This window comes from Octopus sinensis, linkage group LG9 (assembly GCF_006345805.1).
Source record: "Octopus sinensis linkage group LG9, ASM634580v1, whole genome shotgun sequence".
In the NCBI taxonomy this organism is placed as follows: domain Eukaryota; kingdom Metazoa; phylum Mollusca; class Cephalopoda; order Octopoda; family Octopodidae; genus Octopus; species Octopus sinensis.
In genome coordinates, this window is record NC_043005.1 from 91,694,643 (window position 1) to 91,715,748 (window position 21,106).

At 35.4% G+C, this 21,106-nt stretch overlaps 1 protein-coding gene across 33 annotated transcripts in view; it reads left to right on the top strand.

Moving 5' to 3' along the window:
- LOC115215841 overlaps positions 1 to 21,106 on the top strand; it is a 342,340-nt gene that overhangs the window by 65,078 nt on the left and 256,156 nt on the right. For all 33 annotated transcript variants that reach the window (XM_036506128.1, XM_036506141.1, XM_036506110.1 and 30 more), the window contains one exon: positions 15,826 to 16,265. In XM_036506128.1, coding sequence (XP_036362021.1) covers positions 16,156 to 16,265 — 110 coding nt within the window. In that variant the 5' untranslated portion in view covers positions 15,826 to 16,155. The remainder of the gene's footprint in view (positions 1 to 15,825; positions 16,266 to 21,106) is intronic.

Sequence of the window (21,106 nt, forward strand, 5' to 3'; positions counted from 1 at the left end):
ATTGATGTTTAGAAAAAAAAAAAAAAAAGAAATGTTTAGTTATAGTAGGATGCCTGCTCATGTGTCTTTGGTAGGTTGTTGTGACTGATGTTTGGCTTAAAGTTCTGAAGGTTTATACCTGCTGGAAACACACTGGTTGGCATGCAGTTCTTGAGGAAAGCAACTCTGGAGAGAGAGGACTGGGCAAAATGTTTAATTTGTGGTTTGTGAATTGTTGTAGAAATGAGATAGAGTGGGAGGACAGATTCAGTGAACCGGTGGTTGTAGAAGAAAGCTCAGTGTTCATTGTCATTTCTGACCCCTTTTTATATTTTTTCAGGAAATGCAGAGAGATGAATGGGGACAGGATATGCCATGAGTGGATGAATTGTGAACATGTTTTACTGTAAATTGGTTCTGCTGTTTTCTTCTGAAATGGGTCACCATTCCTAGACTGAGTGCCAATGAAATATGTATTAGTGATATATTTAGGTTGCTTCATGTGCACATACTCCATCTTCTATTAGAAAATCTACTTTCTAATGTATCAAAAAAAAAAAAAATTAATAGTATACAATGGCTAAAGATTCATACTAGTTTATTAATCTGAAAGGCACATTGTGTTGTACTTGCAAAGAAAGATACTTTACTTTTTAGCCTATAAGAAAATATAATCATAAAGAGACTATGACCATATATTTAATTAATAAAATGTTGACTTTGATTATTTCTAATGTTTTCAGCATCAGAAATGACCACAGCGAAAATTAAATACAGTGACTAGAAAAATAGGCAGCAAGCTATGACAAAGGTTGTATGTACTTCTATTGAAGAAGCCTGGCAGAGCATAAACATCTAGCTTTGCCTCTCTTGTCTGCTTGGCCTAAGAATAATGTTAGGTGAACTCTTAATATTTTTTTTCAAAATCTCTACATTGAACTGTACAGCAGTTATTTCTGATGTTAAAAAAAATATTGGAACTTAATCAAACTCACCTATTTTTTTAATAAATGCCAATATTTTTTTTCTACTTGAGTGGTTAACAATTTGATGGTATTTAAAGCATTTGGCAACATCAGCCTCACCGTTTCTAAAACCTGACCAAATAATCTGGGGAAAATCAATATAAAATAATGGAATTTTGTCTTGTAAAATGGTTTTTGTAGAGAATATCTTATCTGTAGGTATTAAGTTTACATTTCCTCACAGGTGCAGACATGACTCTGTAGTGAAAAAATTTGCTTTGCAACCACATAATTTCAGGTTTTGGACCCAATGTAGGGGAACTTTGTCTTCTAGAACTTCAGGTCACCCAATGCTTTGTGAGTTAAATTTAGTTGACAAAAACTGTATGACAGCTTATTTGGGTGTGTATGTATATCTTCTACTTGTTTCACTTATTGAACTGTGGCCATGCTGGTGCACTGCTTTGCAGGGTTTAGTGGAACAATTCAACTCTAATACTTATTCTGTTGGTTTCTTTTGTCAAACCACTAAGTTACACGATTGACTAAATCATTGAAGGTATTATCCCATCGTGGCTGCAGTCCAGTAACTGAAACCAAAGAAAGAATAAATTATGTAATGCATTAAGGAATAGACAAAAGAGTTACCCCACAGAAATATACCCCCTTGGGGCCAGTACTTTCCTTAAATCCATCAACCGTAGATGATAATATCCACTTGGTACATCATTCTCAATATAACTCCTAAGTACAGTCTACATCCTCATCATCACCTCAAATAATTTCACCATCAATATCTGCCTGAGTAAATCCTTCAAAATCATCATCTGAGTTAGTCTAACAAGATTTCTTCCAGAAAAGCTTCAAATGCAGGAGCGAATGTTTTCATTCAGTAAAAAATGTAAAAAACAAACTAAGTTTGATTTCAAAGCTTGATTACTTGTGGTTAGTGTATGAATAAGGAAAATGGCATCAGAAAACGGAAGTTTGCCCTCTTTCTGAATTGAAAGTAGTTGGTTTACACCTTTGAAGTACCTGAAATAAAGGTAGTAATATGTTTTACTTTAAGCACCCTTCTCAAAGCAATAAAATGCGGCTGTAGCTACAGAGGAGAAAACTTGTGGGCAATAAATTGCAACAACAGCACGTAGAAGGTTTAACAAATGTTTTATCTTGTGGTGATGAGTTCAAGTTGTCCTATTGATTTGGTGTAAGTAATGAGAAACTTGTTTAATCTATTTTGAATATGGAAAGTGGATATTTTATTACTGTTAAACATGGTTTTAACCAATGGCTTTGGAAAATCCTTTCCTTATGCTGCAAGAAGCAGAGACACACAGTGGTACCCAAGGTGCCGCACAGTGGGACTGAGCCTCCACTAATACTTTTTACAAAAGACAATTTTTCTGATTTCCTTAATTTTTTTTTTTTTCATATACTCCATCAGACGGTTTCTGGTTCCATTCCATTGCATGCAGTCCTACTAGGGTAAGGGTCTTCTATACCTTTATAGAGCAAGAATTAAATACTTCTTGGAGTGACTATGAAAACTGCACCTACAGGGAATATCGGAAAAGTATTGCAGAAAAAGAAAATATTAATTCTATTTTTTGGGGTATAACTTAATTTAACCATGTAGCCAAAGAGTTAAAGTGAGAAGTGGAGAACTGCAAGGAGTTCAGCACCTCTATATGCATTGTACGTTTATTGTTTTATACAGCAGGAAGCTGTATTTTCTGAGCCAAATTGTTAAATTGTGAGTGAGAGCTTAAACACATGGAGATTAGCTACAGTGAGGAAACACTTGATCAAAACATTTCTGATAATTATATTAATTGGAAGTAATTATATTCTGTAACATTCAAACATTCGCATAATTATATTAATCTCTTATGTACAAGAACGCAAGTGTGATTACATCACATGCCGTTCAGATTGACTGTTGAATAGTTTTAAGAAGAAAAAATAAAGAGTTCTAGAAATTTGTGTAACCTAACTCTAATATATAGCAACTCTCTGCTCTTGTGTGTAGAAAAAAATCATTAAAGATTGAGGGGGAGTTCATTTTGTAACCATGTGGTTTTGAGTTATATTTTACTGCATTGCATCTTGGGTAAGTGTCTTTTATGGTACCCTTGGACCTACTAATTTCCTGTGAAAAGAAATGGTACATGGAAGCTGCAGGCAGCCTGATGTGTGTGTGTGTTTGCATGTTTGTATGACTATTTACATGAAACAACCCGAGTAAAAATGGGGATGTGTTGATATTCCCCATCTCTGCATTTTTGCAGATGTAGCATGAAAAAGATTCTTTGTAAAACAGGCATGAGTTAGCAAAAAAGAAAGGTACCTGGCTATAAAATAATAACTCAATAATAAGTATTCATCTAACCCATACTGGCATGGAAAAATGGATTTAGAACAAATCATTGAAGGCATTCTTGATTAGATTGTTCCGTGAAACTTTATTTTTCCGTGTATTACCTTGGCATTACATACTACTTGACAAATAAGGCTATGGGTTTTGCCATTTTTGTATTTAAATCATTTGCGAAAAGAAGAAAATAAGTTGTTTACTCAATTATTCATTTTGTTTTAAGTAGAATTTCATTATTAAGTTAAAGACTTTGAATCATCTCTAATTTCCAGACTACATTTTGTCTTACAGTTTTACTGAAGAGTTCAACATTTTATTACTAATACACTGCCATTATTGTGAAATGTAAGTAACTTTGTCTTTACAAATATTCTCAATCTAAAGAATATCTACAACTTGGTGTAAATTTTTAATAGAAATCAGTATCTAAAATCTACCAAAGACCTGTATGAGAATGATTATTTTTGTTCATATTTTCATGTCTTGTCTCCTAAGAAAATATTTTTGACTTAAATCTAGTTAGACTTAGTTTGTATTGTGTTTTTATGTTCTTTAATTAAAGAAAAAATGTGGTTTTTGTGCTGCTCCTGTTCAGAAACACAGACATGTATATATGTGTTGTGTTGTAAAAGTATTTATCTGTTTCAAACAACAAAGGTTGTGTATTGAGTATTGAACTCTTAACCTACCAAAAAAGTTAATCTAGTGCTTCATTTCTTCTGAGAAAGTTTCTTTATTCTATTTGGCTGATTGAAAATAACATTTGAGTGGCTATCGTTAGAGACTAAAGGAATTTGTGTAAACACCTGTGCCAACATTTCATGCAAATATTGAAACGATCACCTATTGATAAATCTTTTTGTGTTCTGGTAATTTACCTGTAGTGTTTGACTAACCTTGAAAGTAATATTTAACACTTCACAAAAGAAACCTACACAAACATATGAGTTTGATCATAAGTAGCAGCTAAGATGTCACCTTAATTACCTAATAATATTCTATAGAACAGACACCACTGAATAGTTATGAAACATTGGTATTAATTGGTGACATTGACTCATGTGTAGTTGACTTGTTATACATATTTTAAATTAACCTTTTCATGTTTATATCATTCAGAACTATTATTCTTAAATTCCTGCAGGAAATCTAGAAATACTGTTCACATATATAATTATTTGTTCTCTGTATAATCCAGATGGTGTGCTTGAAGTACTGGAATTGCTTAGAAGTTTGTTGAAGTGCTAGATGTCGTAGTTGAAACTTTGTGTTAAAGTTATTTATTTTATTCAATAACCAAGCACATTTCTATCAATGGCTTCATCAGTATGACTTAAAAGAAGTTTGTAGTTGATTGATTGGCATTAGAACTTGCATCCAAAAATTCATATAAATATCTGGATACACCTGGTCATTCTAAACCTTGCTCAAGTTACAGGTAGTAAACAAACTAATTGTTGTGCAATATTTTAAACTTTCAGAAATTTATGTTAAATCTAGAAAGGTCAATAAAAAAAAAAGTGCTTTCATGGAATGAAAATAAATAAACTTGGTAATGCAAAAAGAGATCATTCTAAACATACTTTGTATTTAATATATGGCTAGGTACAGATGGTGTGTGGTTAAGAAGTTTGCTTCAGACGGTTTCAGGTTCCGTTCCATTGCATGTAGTCCTACTAGGGTAAGGGTCTTCTATACCAAAGCCTTGTGAGTGGATTTAGTAGATGGAAACTGAAAGAAGCTTATCATCACACACATACACAATATATATAATATGTATATATATGTATATATATATGTATATAGATGACTTTGATAGACTTAAAATTCCATGTGAAATGCATTTGGATTCAGAAAAATAGTCACAATGTTTTTATATTTACTATATATATACTATATTGACTTATATGCTAGAAAATACAGTATTGATATTAATAAGTGTCATGTTGTAAAGCTGTGGTGATATTAAAAACTTCTAGAAATGTACAACTCATATAAGGAATACCAAAAGTAAAATAAACTCTAAAATGAACAACAAAATTCTAAAACCGAACCGATTATTGTATGGGAAGGTTCCTAACACCAAGTCATGTTGCCAAGCAACAAGAGTTTACTTGCATGTTATCTGTGATAATTTCAACTAATTATCTAATGTTGTCAAATGTAGTTTGATTGAATCAGGTTATGTTTACAGCTTAGCCCCTCCCCCCACCTACTTTAATTTTTCTAGTATTTATATTTAACCTAATTTGAGTGTTAACACCATTTTCGTCATCTATTACTTAGAATGCTTAATGGTGCTAGTGCAAAACATTTTTGTAGTATTGCTTTACACAGTGTTCACTAATTATTTCTCCAGTTTACTAACGTGTTGCTAAGTTACAATTTTAAACAATACTTGTAAAAGGAGTTCCAATCATTCATAAATTCTTTGCTGTGACATTCCTCAAGTTGTTTGGGGGTTATGTTTTGCTGCAATTACTACCTGTAGCTTCCTGGTTAGACTTCAATCAAAACTTCTTGAGGTCACTTGACAGATTAGAGGAACAGCTATTAGTTGTATTTTTAGATGGTGTCTGTCTTCTTTAATTCAAAAGTCAAATTTTGTGTTCAGGTAACTTTCAGTCTCAAGGAATATTTGATTCAAATGCCTGCTACTTTTCTATCATAAAACTAGAATTTGTGCTATACAGTATCCTATATGACAGAGTTAATATTTTCCAACAATAAAATTCTCAAAATGAAATAGTTATCACAGTGTATTTTAAATTTTTTTGGTGTATTTTTGTGTGTGAATGTGAAAAGAAAACCCATCAGGATATTTAATTCAAATATTTTGTCTATCGTTGTCGTCATCATCCACTTTTCCATGCCCCCATGGGTTGGACAGAATTTGTTTTACAGCTGGTTGCCCTTCCTGTCATCAACTCTCATATGTTATCAAGTAAGTTAATATTTCCCCATGATGGCATGTTTTCACATAATATTAGACATGAAGGAGACCAGTTGTTTGACAGTGAAACTCATTTGCAACTATCATTCATTTACAACTTTCAAGTCATGGAGATAATAACACACATGCATATACACACACTAATTATATATATATATATATATCACCATGACCAACCAGGCTATCAGATGTTGCTACACATCGCTGGTCACAATGCGCTTCGCATTGTTTTAGCCTTCAAATGACGCTACCCTGCTGGCTGTATATATATATATATACATATATATATATATAATATATATAACAGACCTTTCAGTTTCTGTTTACCAAAGCCACTCACAAGGCTTTGATTGCTCAGGGCTATGCTAGAAGACCCTTGCCTAAGTTTCCATGTAGTGGAACAGAACCTGGAACCATTTGTTTGGGAAGCAAACCTCTTATCTCATGGCCACCACTAGAAAAAAAAAAGCAGGCATGCCTGCATGGTTAAGAAGCTCCCTTTGCCACTGCTTGGTTTCAAGGGTTCAAACCTACTGTGCAGCACCTTGGGTAAATGTTTTCTGTTAAAGCCCTGAGCTACCAATGCTTTGTGAATGAATTTGTTAAATGGAAACTGTGTGGAAGCCTGGCGTGTGTTTGTATTTGTTCCCACCACCACCATCACTCAGCAGTGGGTGTTGGTTTGTTTACATCCCTCTAACTTTGTGGTTTGGCCAAAAGAGTCTGATAGAATAAGGAACAGGCTGGAAAATAAATTATTACATGCTAGGTAATCTTTTTTAGTTTGAGCAATTTCTTTGTGGAAATGTTAACTTTGCCACATGGGACCCTATTCTTGATGTTATAGCTATGGCACACAAGTAATAGGCCATTGATAAAGTTCTGTTCTAATTCACATCTTCTAGTTGGTGCTTTGTAGCAGGTTTTTTTTATGGTGAATACATAATCAACCTTTTGTTTCAGTTTGTCAAATATGATTTCTTTCTTTCTTTTTCTTCTTTTCAAACCAGCATTAATAAATGTTTGAATGGATTTCATCACAGTACTGTGATATAGGCATTACAGGTGAGTGAGTTGCTAGGCCATCAATAATGGTGTTGTTTACATGACTGTGACAGTTAACACTTTATCGTCCAGTTCACTTCGAAGAAGTGCTGTGGGGTCATAAGACTGACCATCTTAAGGAAAGGCATCCCTAGTCAATAGATGTAGGTTTCATTAACTTGTGGATTGTTTGCTGAGAGATTGAGAGAGAAATCACATCTAATGATATAACTTACCCTAGATTAATGCTTCTAGATACCTAGATTAATGGTTCTATGACTTATGGGTTATAGGATTCAAGCACTACTTCATGTTGATCCATGGATTAAAAAATAACACAGGCCAACAAAAAAAAATTTTTCTCTGTTGTCAAAGATTTTGGTTCTGATCTAGTGATTTTTTTTCTTTGATGTACTGAATCTGAAAATGAGATCCGTTTATTTTCATCATGACTGGCTTCCGTGCCGGTGGCATGTAAAAAGCACCAACCGTTTGTGGCCGTTACCAGCCTTGCCTGGCACCAGTGCCGGTGGTACGTAAAAAGCACCCACTGCACTCATGGAGTGGTTGGTGTTAGGAAGGGCATCCAGCTGTAGAAACTCTGCCAGATCAGACTGGAACCTGGTGCAGCCTTCTGGCTTCCCAGACCCTGTCGAACCCATGCTAGCATGGAAAACGGACGTTAAATGATGATGATGTCAAGGTATTAAGATGCTGGATCCATAGAATTTCATTGTTTTTTCAATAAAACAACTTGTGGGGAACAATGCATAACATACAAACATAAATAGAAATTGTTTTTTTTTTCAAACCTTGAATGTTTTCTTAAAATTCTACTGAAAAACTAGTAAAAATTTAAAAATTTCTACAAACAAATTACATCATAGTTTATGCCTGATTTTCCATAAATCTGCATTTGAATGATTTTTTTTGAGTGTTGGACCTCAGGAAGATCATGAGCCAAGTTCCAGCAATAGTCTACCATCATCTGCAAGCCCCATCTGCTTTGATGCCTTTGTTCCAAAGGCTGAGCTCCATCGAAGGAAGTTGTGTATATGGTGGGATCACTGCAGTATCATTCATTTTGAGTTTTTAGACCGCAGTCAAACACCAAATGCTGACTTATATTCTGCACAGCTGCAACATCTGCTTGAAAATCTTTTAAGAAAATACCCTGCACTCGTCAGTAGGAGAAATATTGTGCTTCTCCACAATAACACAAGACCACATTCAGCAAGAATCAAGCCGGATAAAATATTGGATCTGGGCTGGTCTGTTCTACCCCATCCACCATATTAACCAGACATTACATCAAGTGATTTCCATCTTTTTCACTCTCTACAAAATGCTCTGATGAAGAAAGAATTTCCCTAAGAAGGTCAGGTGAAAATGTATGTTGAAGCCAGGTGAATTTTACTTGAGAGAAATCAAAAAGTTACATGATAAATGGTAAGAGGTCATTCAAAACAATGACAAATATAATAATAATTGAAAATAATTCTTTATAAAATTCTTTCATGAGTAAAAGTGTTTCACAAAATTGGAAATTGTTTAAGACTCAACCTAATATATAAATGTGTGTGTGTGTGTTGAGCATGGGCAGAAACAAGCCACATGAGACATGGCTTATCATCATGTGGTATGCACTAATAATAAAAAAATTGAAGTAGAGTTCTAGGGAGGCCTGCCATTCAGAATGTCCCCACAGGCTGATGTGTAAACATATATTCTTATTGGCTGGGACTTCAAATCTTACCTGAAAGGTGATTCAACCAGTAAAGAAAATTATCTTGATGTTGATGTAAGAAAGCTTCACTGATGGAAGTAGATGCCGAAATACTAAATTACAGTTGTAGTTAAAAATCTGAATAACAGTTTTTATTGGTTGCAAAAATTTGATAAGTGAATTTGTGTGTGTGTATGTACTATAACTATGATTGCTATACTGCGTGGCCTTATTTAACTCTGTATACACACTTTCCAATCAAATCATACTTAAATATAGTGGCAAATGTGTTTAATTAATTATTACTTAAATTATCAACATATTATCATGTATAATCCAGGTGAGTGCACTATATACCTCTATTTAATTTATTAAAGTACAGAGCTGTAAATGTTTTGTATAAATCTATATATTGACATATATGTTATACTATATCAATACTCAAGGTTGCCTGTTGGTAAATTAATTAACATTAATTAAATACACCTGCCAACATATTTAACTATGTGTCAATTTGAAAACATGTATACTATGTATAGATATTTAAAATGAGGCCATGAAAAATTTACATAATATAAATAGCATAGTATAAATATAGATGTGTGTATGAAGACACACACACACTAAAAAAATAAAAAATAGATGCACATGCATACATGACGCTAATACTTGCAGATATATACATCCACACGCACACACACATATGTAGTTTCTGTCAACACATTTTTCATTTACAAGGCTTGTGTTGACATGAGGACTTACATTATTATTGTTCTTATGTTCAGATCATTACACATGATTGAAAATTTTGTATGCATTTTGCTTTCAATTTAGTTTCTTTAAAATAATGTCTTGGAGTGTAGCTGTGGGAGTGCTCAGTGTTTATGGTGACTGTTTTACAAATATTGTTGACAACAATCTGAAGGTTGTTTGCCACCCTATGAACATTCCAGCACCCAGTTCTGAATAATGGTCTTTTGCTCTTTCTGTTGACGTTGTTGTGTAGTGTGTTTATGACTGTTCACTTATCAGGAAGTGTCCTATTTTCCCACCACGACACTCAAACACTCAGTAAAGCAAGTGAACAGTGTCAGGACACCACCTTACTGGTTGAACACCGTTTGGTTTGAAGTCATCAGTGTATGGTAATGAAGATAGTTAATAACCTCTCCCACCATCAGCAACAACTCCAAATGTTTGTAACTGGTAACTGTTGTTCTCAAAGTATTTGTAAGTGAAATTTTCTCTCTGGGGAATGAACTTGGGCAAAAATCTAGAGAATTTGGGTTACCCAAATGTTAGAATTTCCATTATGGCTTTCTTGATAATATCTAAAGGAAAGGTAGAACCAGTGTGTTTGGTATCAGGTTGACTGCAGTAACTACTTGAGCAATGTCACTATTTCACCCAGAGCTGGGAGTTTGCTGATGGATGTTTTCACACATTGGTGGGTTCACATGCTGTATCTTATATCTGAGTCCTTTATAAGTATGGCCTAGATCGAAAGGAGCTCACTCACCATGTGTTACCACAAGAGATTATTATCTGAAGCTTGTAACTAGAAAGTCTGTATTGACAATGAAAAACTCATTCAACTGCTAGCCACCAGTAAAAAGCTGAAAGCAGGAAAGTGAGCAGCTTACAGCTTACCCTGCTAATCTACCAGATACATCACAACAACCACTTTGATACACTACTTTGTTTGTGTATGTGAGTGTGTGTGTGTGTGATCATTATCATCATCATCATTTGAGTGTCTGTGTTCCATGCTGGCATGGGCTGGACAGTTTGACAGGATTTGATGGGGGTCAAGGACTGCTTTATGCTCCAGTTTCTACACCTGGAAGACTTTCCTAACACTAACCACAGTGCAGTATGTACTGGGTGCTTTTTTGGGGGCGGGGGGGGGGACCAGCACTAGTGAGGTCACCATGCAGCTTGCAAGACTATGAGCCCTGGAGAGGCTTTATTCTAGGAGATGGTGGGTATGAGAGAAGGGTCTGGAGCAGATCCAGTCTCTTACTGTGGAGGAGTTCCATGACTATTCACATTTAGAAGAGAGGGTGGGAGTGATCAATTGGAGTTGGAAAGAGCTGAAATGGTGGTGATAAGATGTCAAAGCATGAGGTGAGTAGAAGGGAGTGAGGACAAAGGAAGCAGGAGTGGGAGGGTGCAAGTGTGTGTGAGGGAGTGAAAGATGGGGGAATAGGTGAGAGGAGGGATGGTAAGTAACTATGGTAAAGATTAGGTTGGGGGTGAAGACTGTCACACCAAGTCTCTCTGTTTACTTATCTCTTTTTCTTTTTTTTAGGAACGTTATCTATTGTTTACTTTTAAAATGTCAGTGTCATTAAAAAAAAAACACACATTATTTTGATTGTGGTAATTAAAAGAAAAATATATTTTTGTTTTGATTTGGCAGAAAATATTTCAACTTAACTTTTTGTTTGATCTGTCAGTGTGTATGAAGATACTTTAACAATATTCTTGTAGCTTCATTTATCAAACCTTTAGATTGCTTATCTGATCATACAAGATCCAATTAAACAAATTTCTATGGATTTTAGCAAGATAAATTTCTGTTCTCATTTATGGAAAAAAAAAGTGCTATTTTATTACTTTTTTAGACATTTTTACTTTTATATCTCAGCTGAACATTTCAGTAATTTTTTTTGTTTTTTTGTTTTGTATATTGAACCTTTGATAAAAATTGGTTTTTCGATAGTCAGTGTTTGTCTGGTAATTGACTTTCCTGTTTTATTGTTTAAATCTCATCTGCTGTTTTGGCTTCTCTTGTTCAGAATTGCCTTTCAGTGAGCTAAAAGGAGTCTGTTGTGTAACTTGATAAAATATCAACTTCTAATGCCTCCTTTCACTTCACTAGCTAAAAAAAGAAAACAGCTTGAAAATATCAAATCACATCACACTACCATCTCTATCATCAATACTATAATTTACAACAATACTCAAAGATATCTGAATTTCGAACTGTTTTGAGAGGGTTGGCTCTAATATCACCCATTGTTTTAATCTTTTGTTAAAATATTGAATATCAGAATTGAGGTTGCTGTCTTAGGTGAACAGTGCAGTTTTCATTTCTGCTAGAGTGAACTGGAGAGATGATGTCACATTTAACTCCAAACTTGACATTTATCTCTAATGTCATCACATTTTACGACTGCTGAATATTGGTACAATTGAGCTAATTTCCATTCAAATGGTTTTTACCCATCTCACTTTGTGTGTGTGTGTGTGTGTGTGTGTGTGTGTGTGTGTGTGTGTGTGTGTGTGTGCGTGCACAAATATGTGCGTGTGACACACTTCTCTTAATTCTTCTCTTTTCAGGAAAAATATTTTAAATGTACAATATTTGTGTTTTTATTAAATTTATTATTATTATTATTATTATTATCATTATTATTACCATCATCATCATTATTATTATTAATATTGTTGTAAAGATTTCCTGTGTCTAAACCGAATAGAAGTTCTGTCTTGCTTTTGACCCTGGGAATATTTAAATCACTGGCTAAAATCACACATTTAATGTTGGTTTCAATGTATGATATTAGCTTTATTTGAAATACATCCACCCACAAAATAGCTCTTTCAAATCCTGTTGCAAATATCCACAGGATGCACTTCCTAACAGTGATAACAGCAATTATGAAGAAAAACTGAAACAGGGAGAAAATTATCAAGTTTTGATTTCGCATTACCATTTTCATTTTTAAACAAGGCAAAAAAGATTGTATGTGTTAGATTTTTGTCAGTTTAATAGAGGGGGCATCTGATGATAAACAGGCAATTTTCTCTTTTAAAATGGAAGTTATCCAGTAGCTAAAGTATTTTCAGAGGAGATGGCCATCACAGAAAGAACATTTAATAGTTTCTTGTATCTAGCTAAAATCAGAAATTACTGACATTTATGCATTTCCCATGGGTTTTAGTAATGTAAATAAATTGGTAATAACATGGGAATTCAACTAAGAGGCTGAGAATTTACTACTACAAATCAGTATCATGAGAATTACACCAAAAGTTTATGACAACATATGAATACCTAGCACTTCATTTACAAATAAATTGTATATTAGATGTTCATTAACACACAACCAATCAATATATATATATATATATATATATATATATATAAAATGTATATACATAAAATGTATATACATAAAAGAGACCAAAATTGTGCTAATATATGTGGTCAAGCAAGCAAAGTACACATACATTGTTATGCAGTAATGTCTAAAGAGCATTTTGAAAACCAAATAGAATTTTGTGAAGATTCAAGTATCAAGACAGTATCAAGTTGTGAAGAGGAATTAATTTATGGATATTGATGATTTAGATAAGACTTATTAAAGTACACTGATGATTTATCAAGAATCTGTATCATCATCATTGTCATCATTATTATTCTGTATTACCTTTTCCTTACTGCCATGAGTTGGATAGGTGCTCTAAGGAAATATTTTGTTTGTCCAGATGCCATTCCTATAGCCAACCTTTTTAATCATATGATATGCAAGGATACACTGTACTTATTCTTAAACCAGAATATATGTGGTAAAGAGAGTCCATATAACTTGGAGATAATTTTATTATTTAACAGGTGTATAAGGCAAAGCAAAACTCTTATCTGTTTTATTTCAAAATTTGTTGTTGTGAATAGATGTAAGTTTATTTCACATGATATTTTTGTTTTTAATTTGTTTCTAAGATGAAGTATCATAACATTGAATAGCATAGGAAGAGTTTAGTATGCTAAAGAGATGAACAAAATAAGGACCAGTTTTAAAAAAGAAAAAGTACCAGGAGCAATTGTTTTCTTTTGATTAAATTTTTCAATGCGGTGTCCTAGCATGATCATAGTCCAATAACTGAAACAAGTATAAGCTGTGTGTGTGTGTGTGTGTTTGTGTGTATGCAGGAAACCTAAAAGCTGGTTATAGCATTTTCAGGTTTCTAGTACCAAATAGCCCATGCCATACTTTTTCATTTAGCCATGCCCAACAATTGGTGATTTACTTCTACAATTCTACAAGATTATCAACATGAAACTATTAAGTAACTCTCTTTTTCAGTTCACGAGACCTTATTAAACCTTATTAATTGGTAAACAAATTGGAGCATTGGAGAGCATGCTATGTGCTGTTTCTCCAATGTACATTGTTGTCCTGTTTCTGCACCAGACAGCATGTAGTATAGGTGAACACTGGCAGGTGTTCAAGGAGGTGAAAAGCTTGTCAGTGCTCTACCAACATGCTCAGTTAGCACATAAAGGCCCAATGCTCGAAAGGTGGTCTTTACGTGCCACCGGCATGGGTGCCAGTTACATGGCACCAGTGTCAGTCATGACTATGATCTCACTCTGCTTCTCAAGCACAGAATATCGCCAAAGTTCTTGGTCGCTAATCATTGCATCTGTGAAGCTCAAAGTTCAAAGATCATGCTTCATTACTTCATCCCACATCTTCCTGGGTCTGCCTTTACTACAGGTTCCCTCCACAGTTACAGACCAGCACTTGTTTATACAGCTGTCCTTATAGATACGCATCACATGACCATACCAGTACAGTCATCTCTCTTATACACCACATCTGATGCCTCTTATGCTTAACCATTCTCTCAAGATGCTTACACTCTGTCGAACATGCACACTGACATTGCGCCTCTAGTGAAGCATACTGGCTTCATTTATTTCAAGCCTGTGCATGCCCTCAACTGTCACAGCCCATGTTTCACTGCCATGTAGCATAGCTGTTTGCATACAGGCATCATAAAATCTGCCTTTCACTCTGAGTAAGAGGCCCTTTGTTGCCAGCAGAGGTAAGAGCTCTCTGAACTTCGCATAGCCTAATCTTATTCTCACAGCCATGCTCTCAGAGCATCCATCTCCACTTCTGACTTGGTCACTTAGGTAATGGAAGCTATCTACTACCTCTAGCTTGACCCCCACCCCTCCAGCAGTTGATGGAGTCTATTTTCTGCACATTTTCAGTGTTTATTGTACCTGTGCATCTTCCACATACAAAAGCTAGTTTCCCTGTTAACCTTCCCCTGATATTGCTCACCTTTTATGTGTCCAAAGCTTACATTGGGTACATCTTATGGAGTTTCTACATATACCTTTTCTACAGATTGAGCAGGGCCATCTGCCTGAAGGGATTTGTGATTTGTCTGCCTTTATACTTACTAAGACTTTGGTTTTTGCTGGGTTAATTGTAAGGGCCTTCAATTCTAGACCTTAATTCCATACCTGGAACTTCTCTAGTTCTTGTGATTCAGCAATAAGAGCAAGGTCATCAGCATAGAGGAGCTCCCAGGGGCAGCATGTTTTAAATTCTTCTGTTATTGCCTGGAGGACTTTGATGAACAAGAGGGGGCTGGGCACCGATCCTTGGTGAACCCTTGCTTGTACCCTGAATTCTTCGCTGTACTCATTGCCAATCCTCATCTCAATGGTAGCATCCCTGTACATCTCTTACCAACCACTAGTTTCCACATTGACTAGCAGATAAGGGGTCAGGGGGACCCTGTCAAAGGCTTTCTCCAAGTCAACAAAGGCCAAGTACAGAGGTTTATCTTTGGCTATGTATTTCTCTTGCAGTATTTTCATTAAGTATTTCATTTTTTTCTTTACATAAATTGCAATAATTTGATTAGTGATCTATTTTATCTGTATTCTCATTGAAAACTATCTCTCAAAACTTGTCAATATTATTTATATGTTGATTTGATTTAACAATGTCTCTCTTTTTTATTCCAGCCTTTTAATAACCTCATACATTTCAATATGAACCAGTGGTTTCTTGCCTTAGCCACCAACTTGCCTCAACATCTTTGTGCATTCTTTACTTGAACATATCACTTGTGAAAGAATTTTATATTTGGAGATTATTTACATATCCCAGTGCCCAAGGATTACTGTTAAGGGATTCTCATGGATGCTCAACTGCTTTGAATTTTTATGGAACTTTGACATACAATATCGGTTAAATCTCCCTTGAAGGTACTTGACACCAAATTCTTTTTTACATAGAACAAAATAAGAAACCAAAAGGAAAATCCAAGTAATGTCATTGCTGAATATTAGATCATGGAATTAAGCTTAAGTGTGGATAATCTTTCTACTGCGGAACAGCACCAGATCTGGGAAGTTCTTCAAAGAGACCAAGCACTTCAAAACAAACAGTACAGCAAAATCAAGTAAGTTTGCCTTTTGTTTTTTTGTGCTTGCGCATGTGTGCGTGCACACACACACACACACACACAATCCTTTGATCAGATCTTGTTATTTCAAACATATAATTTTCAGTAAAGAGTCAGAGTGAATGCCAGGTAGAAGCAAGACAAACATTATGTGAGTCATATATTTTGATGTCTTAAGAGGAATATTCTAATAAAATCAAATATCGTCTGTCAAAACTAGCTTTGAATCTACTTAATTGTTTTCAAATAATACATCTTGTTAGGTTTCATCATTAGATCTGCTTTCAGTGCTTCAATTATGGGAAAGAAAGTATCCTAGAAGATCTATAGTAGTGATCTACAGATATTATTTTCTTAGTAAATGGAATTGATCTAATCACCATCAGTAAAAATAAAAATATAAAAGATTGTTTAAAATCTGCCATTCCTGCTCTGCCAACATAGATACATGGCTGCAATCCTATTTAAGAAAAGCAAACCAACAAGAACATTACCTTAGTCTTCAGCCTCCCACAGCAGAAATAATTCCACTATGTATAAAGAAATACATTCCCTCTTGGTTTGGTATTTTCTAAGACCTGTCTGCTGAAATCTTGTTTCTCTGTAGGGAGAATAACACTTGCACGGATAACTGGCCGGAAATGATACTTGTATTAAGTCAATTAGAAATTGTCATAACTTTGACTCCAGTTCAAATGAAAGAAAAGAAGGAAAGAATATCATATTACAAACAAATTGCTTAGGAATGATATTCTACAGAACACATTTAAAAAAAATTCTTTACTGGTTTTAGTTACTGGAATATCGAGGCACAACCTCCAAGTGTTTTAGTCAGCCATATTAAACCTTGTACCTATTTCAATGAACTCTGTTTAGTGAAGTGCTAAGTTATACTTTTGACAAGAGATAAATTTCAGACAAAAGATATGGATGCAGAAATACTCACATGCATATTCAATGGGCTTTCATGTACCTTCCATGTATTGAAGTCTACTCACAAAACATTTGTCAGTTAGAGGTTACAGTTGAAAAAAACTTACCCAATATGCCATGGCCCAGTATGCCATGGAATAGTGTTGGGAAACACTTTTTAGCCACAGGACATGTTTTAGCCTGCACCACATAGATAAGCCTATTTGGGAAAACATTGATGAAAAGTAAGCATTAAAGGTACAATAGAGGATACACAGGTTCTTAAATTTATATATTACACCTTTCTGGGATGAGAGTGAGAAGATGGCTATTTCTTCTCAACAATCCTTAAGAAAAGCATTGCATTGAAGACATTAAAATTGTTAAAATATAAGTACCTGAATATAATTCTGTATGTACTTTAGTGTGGATGCAGCATGGCCAATGGTAGGTCGTCTCCGTATATGGGATGTGGGAGTGAAGCTAAGCAGGCAGTAATAGTGTCTTCATGTACATTATGCTTTTCAGGTTCCCATATGGTTTGTACCAGTGCACACTGTACATTTGTTGTTAAAATGCTTGTCAACCTGTTAAGAAGTGGGAGCTTTTTTTTTCTGTCACATCCTGCACATAAAACTGTGCCGGTGGCACATAAAAAGCACCAACCGTTTGTGGCTGTTGCCAGCCTACCCTGGTACCTGTGCAGGTGGCACCTAAAAAGCACCATCCATATGTGGCTGATGCCAGCGCTGCCTTCACTGGCTTCCATGCCGGTGGCACGTAAAAAACACCAACCGATTGTGGTCATTGCCAGCTCCCTCTGGCCCGTGCTGGTGGCACATAAAAAGCACCCACTACACTCACGGAGTGGTTGGCATTAGGAAGGGCATCCAGCTGTAGAAACACTGCCAGATCAGATTGGAGCCTGGTGCAGCCTCCTGGTTTCCCAGATCCCAGTTGAACTGTCCAACCCATGCTAGCATGGAAAGCAGACGTTAAACGATGATGATGATGATGATGAATATACATAATTTCTCATCTCTTAAATATAGAATGTAGTATGCAATGAATAAGTAAATAAACCTTCAAGATTGAATATTTATTGGCATGTATATTTTCTTAGTGATATATTCATCACAACACAAGTACAATAAGTTATGCTTTGCTGAGGTCAGAATAATACAAAACTATGTCTAGATTTGTCTCTCCATACTTTTTTTAAAAATGAAAATAACAGGAGTCCTTGATAAATATTAAATTTTTTTTCTTATTACTCGTCACATATTTATTTCTTGGTAGATATTGATATATCTTGATAGCAATTCTAAATAATTTCATTCAATGAGGAAAATTACATACAGACAATCAAATTAGAAAATGTAGAGTCAGCCTAATTTTAGAAATGAGTTCTCTGAGCAGATATAGTGTTATTTTACTTTTTTTTAAATGTCCTAATTAAGAGTATGAGCCTCACCAATGTTGTTGGAGACTCTCCAAGATTGCTAAAATTGATTTGGTTAAAAATCTGCTGGGAAAACATAAGCAGAAAATAACTTTTATAGGTTTAGCATTCTGGGTTCAGAGAAAAATTTTAAAGCTGGTGCTTATTTCTGATTTCAAGAGGTGAAATCTCTTTCTCCTTTTGAATAGGATGTTAATCTATCACAGGTTGCATCCCCAACACAGGTTGTATATGTGTGTGTGTATCTTTTACTTGTTTCAGTCATTAGACTGTGGCCATGCTGGGGCATCACCTTGAATTTTTAGTCAAATGAATAGACCTCAGTACTTATATTTTCTAAGCCTAGTACTTATTCTATTGCTGTCTTTTGCTGAGCTGTCAAGTTATGGAGACATAAACACATTAACACCGGTTGTGAAGCACTGGTGGAGGACGGGGACACACACACACACACATATAAGTTTCCATCTACCAAATCCTTTGACAAGGCTTTGATATATATCACCATCATCATCATTTGAAGGCCACTTTTCATATTGGCATGGGTTGGATAGTTTGACAGGGTCTGGTGAGCACCAAGACCATATCAGACTCTAAAGTCTACTTTGGCATGATTTCAATGGTTGGATAAAATCTTCAGGTGCTATGCCCACAGGTTTCAGCAGCCATGCCAAATTCTGAGGATTCATTAATTTTCTTGGGAAGAATACAGCAGTAGTTTTGTTTTGCTCTACTGAAAGTTTGTTTATTTACAGTTTTCTGTGCCAGCCTTTTGTCCTCCTCAACTTATCCTTGAGAAATTATTCTTTTATTCTTTTACTTATTTCCGTCATTTCACTGCTACCATGCTGGAACACCACCTTAAAGGGTTATAGTTAAAGATGTCAACACCAGGACTTATTCTTTATAAGCCTTGTACTTATTCTATTGGTCTCTTTTGCTGAACCACTAAGTTACAAGGATATAAACACACCAGCATCAGTTGCCAAGAAATGGTGGGGTGACAAACACAGATGCACACACACTTAAATATATACATACATATATATTTGCGTGTGTATATATACACACACAACAGGCTTCTTTCAGTTTCCATCTACCAAATCCACTCAAGGCTTTGGTCAGCCCAAGCCACTTGCCCAAAGTGTCACCCAGTGGGACTGAACTCAGAACCATGTGGTTGGGAAGCTAGCTTCTTACCACACAGCCATGCCTGCACCCATCTAACCCTTAGGCTGTGGAGACATCAAGGTATATCCACATATGTATATGTGCCTAGGAGCTCATCCTTCTATGAGTCCTGTGTGCCTTAGCTACGGGAACATCTGCTAGTTGACCTAAAATTGTGGACCTTCATAGGTGATACCAGCTGCAGCCTATTGTCATACCCAACATGAACACTGACACAAAGACATACATACATACACATACACACGTATATATACAACAAGCTTCTTTCAGTTTCCATCTCACTAGGTTTTGGTTGGCCTGAGACGATAGTAGACGACACTTTCCCAAGGTGTCATGCAGTAGGAAGCAAACATTTTACCATTCTGCTACACTTCCACACCTGGGTGATATCAGAATTCTGAAGCAACTTCTCTTTGGTCAATTCTCAACAGGAAGGTCAGTTGGAAGGCCACTCTTGCACTTCAAAGACAAACTAAAAACAATCTGAAGCAATGCAACATTACCTTTTCTTCCTGCGAAGACAAAGCATCATAAGAGAGGACTTGATGCCAGTCCTGCTTCTCTTCAGTTCAAAGATTTGAGCAAAGTTGATTCCAACATTGGGACCAACTTCATGCAAACAAAGAAGGCATGCTGGCAAAACACTGCTTCTCTAAATAAAGGCCTTACCTGACATTGTGGTTTTGTGGCAAAAGCAAAGCAGGCCTTGATGTCTACTCAAGAAAACACAAAGTAAATGATCCACAAAGTAAACTGAGTCCTCAACTTGTTCCATTTGTTAAAAGGTTTGCAAGGCACCAGCAGGCCCCTCATGATACACATTTGTGTCCATAGAACTTGAGTACCACTTTATTATGCTGAGCCCTCATTTGTTGTTCATGACAAGAAAATCACTCACATACACTAAGAATAAGGATTAGAAGAATGAAACAGAGCTTACTGTGCACTCAGCTATGCTTTTACTTCTCTTATCTGGTCAATATATATATATCATTTATATTTCTTTATTACCCACAAGGGGCTAAACATAGAGGGGACAAAGAAGGACAGGTAAAGGGATCAAGTCGATTACATCAACCCCAGTGCGCAACTGGTACTTTATTTATCGACCCCGAAAGAATGAAATGCAAAGTCGACCTCGGCAGAATTTGAACCCAGAATGTAACGGCAAACGAAATACGGCTACGCATTTCGCCTGGTGTGCTAACGTTTCTGCCAGCTCACCGCCCTCAATATATATATATAATTTAATGTAAATAGTATTGAAATAACA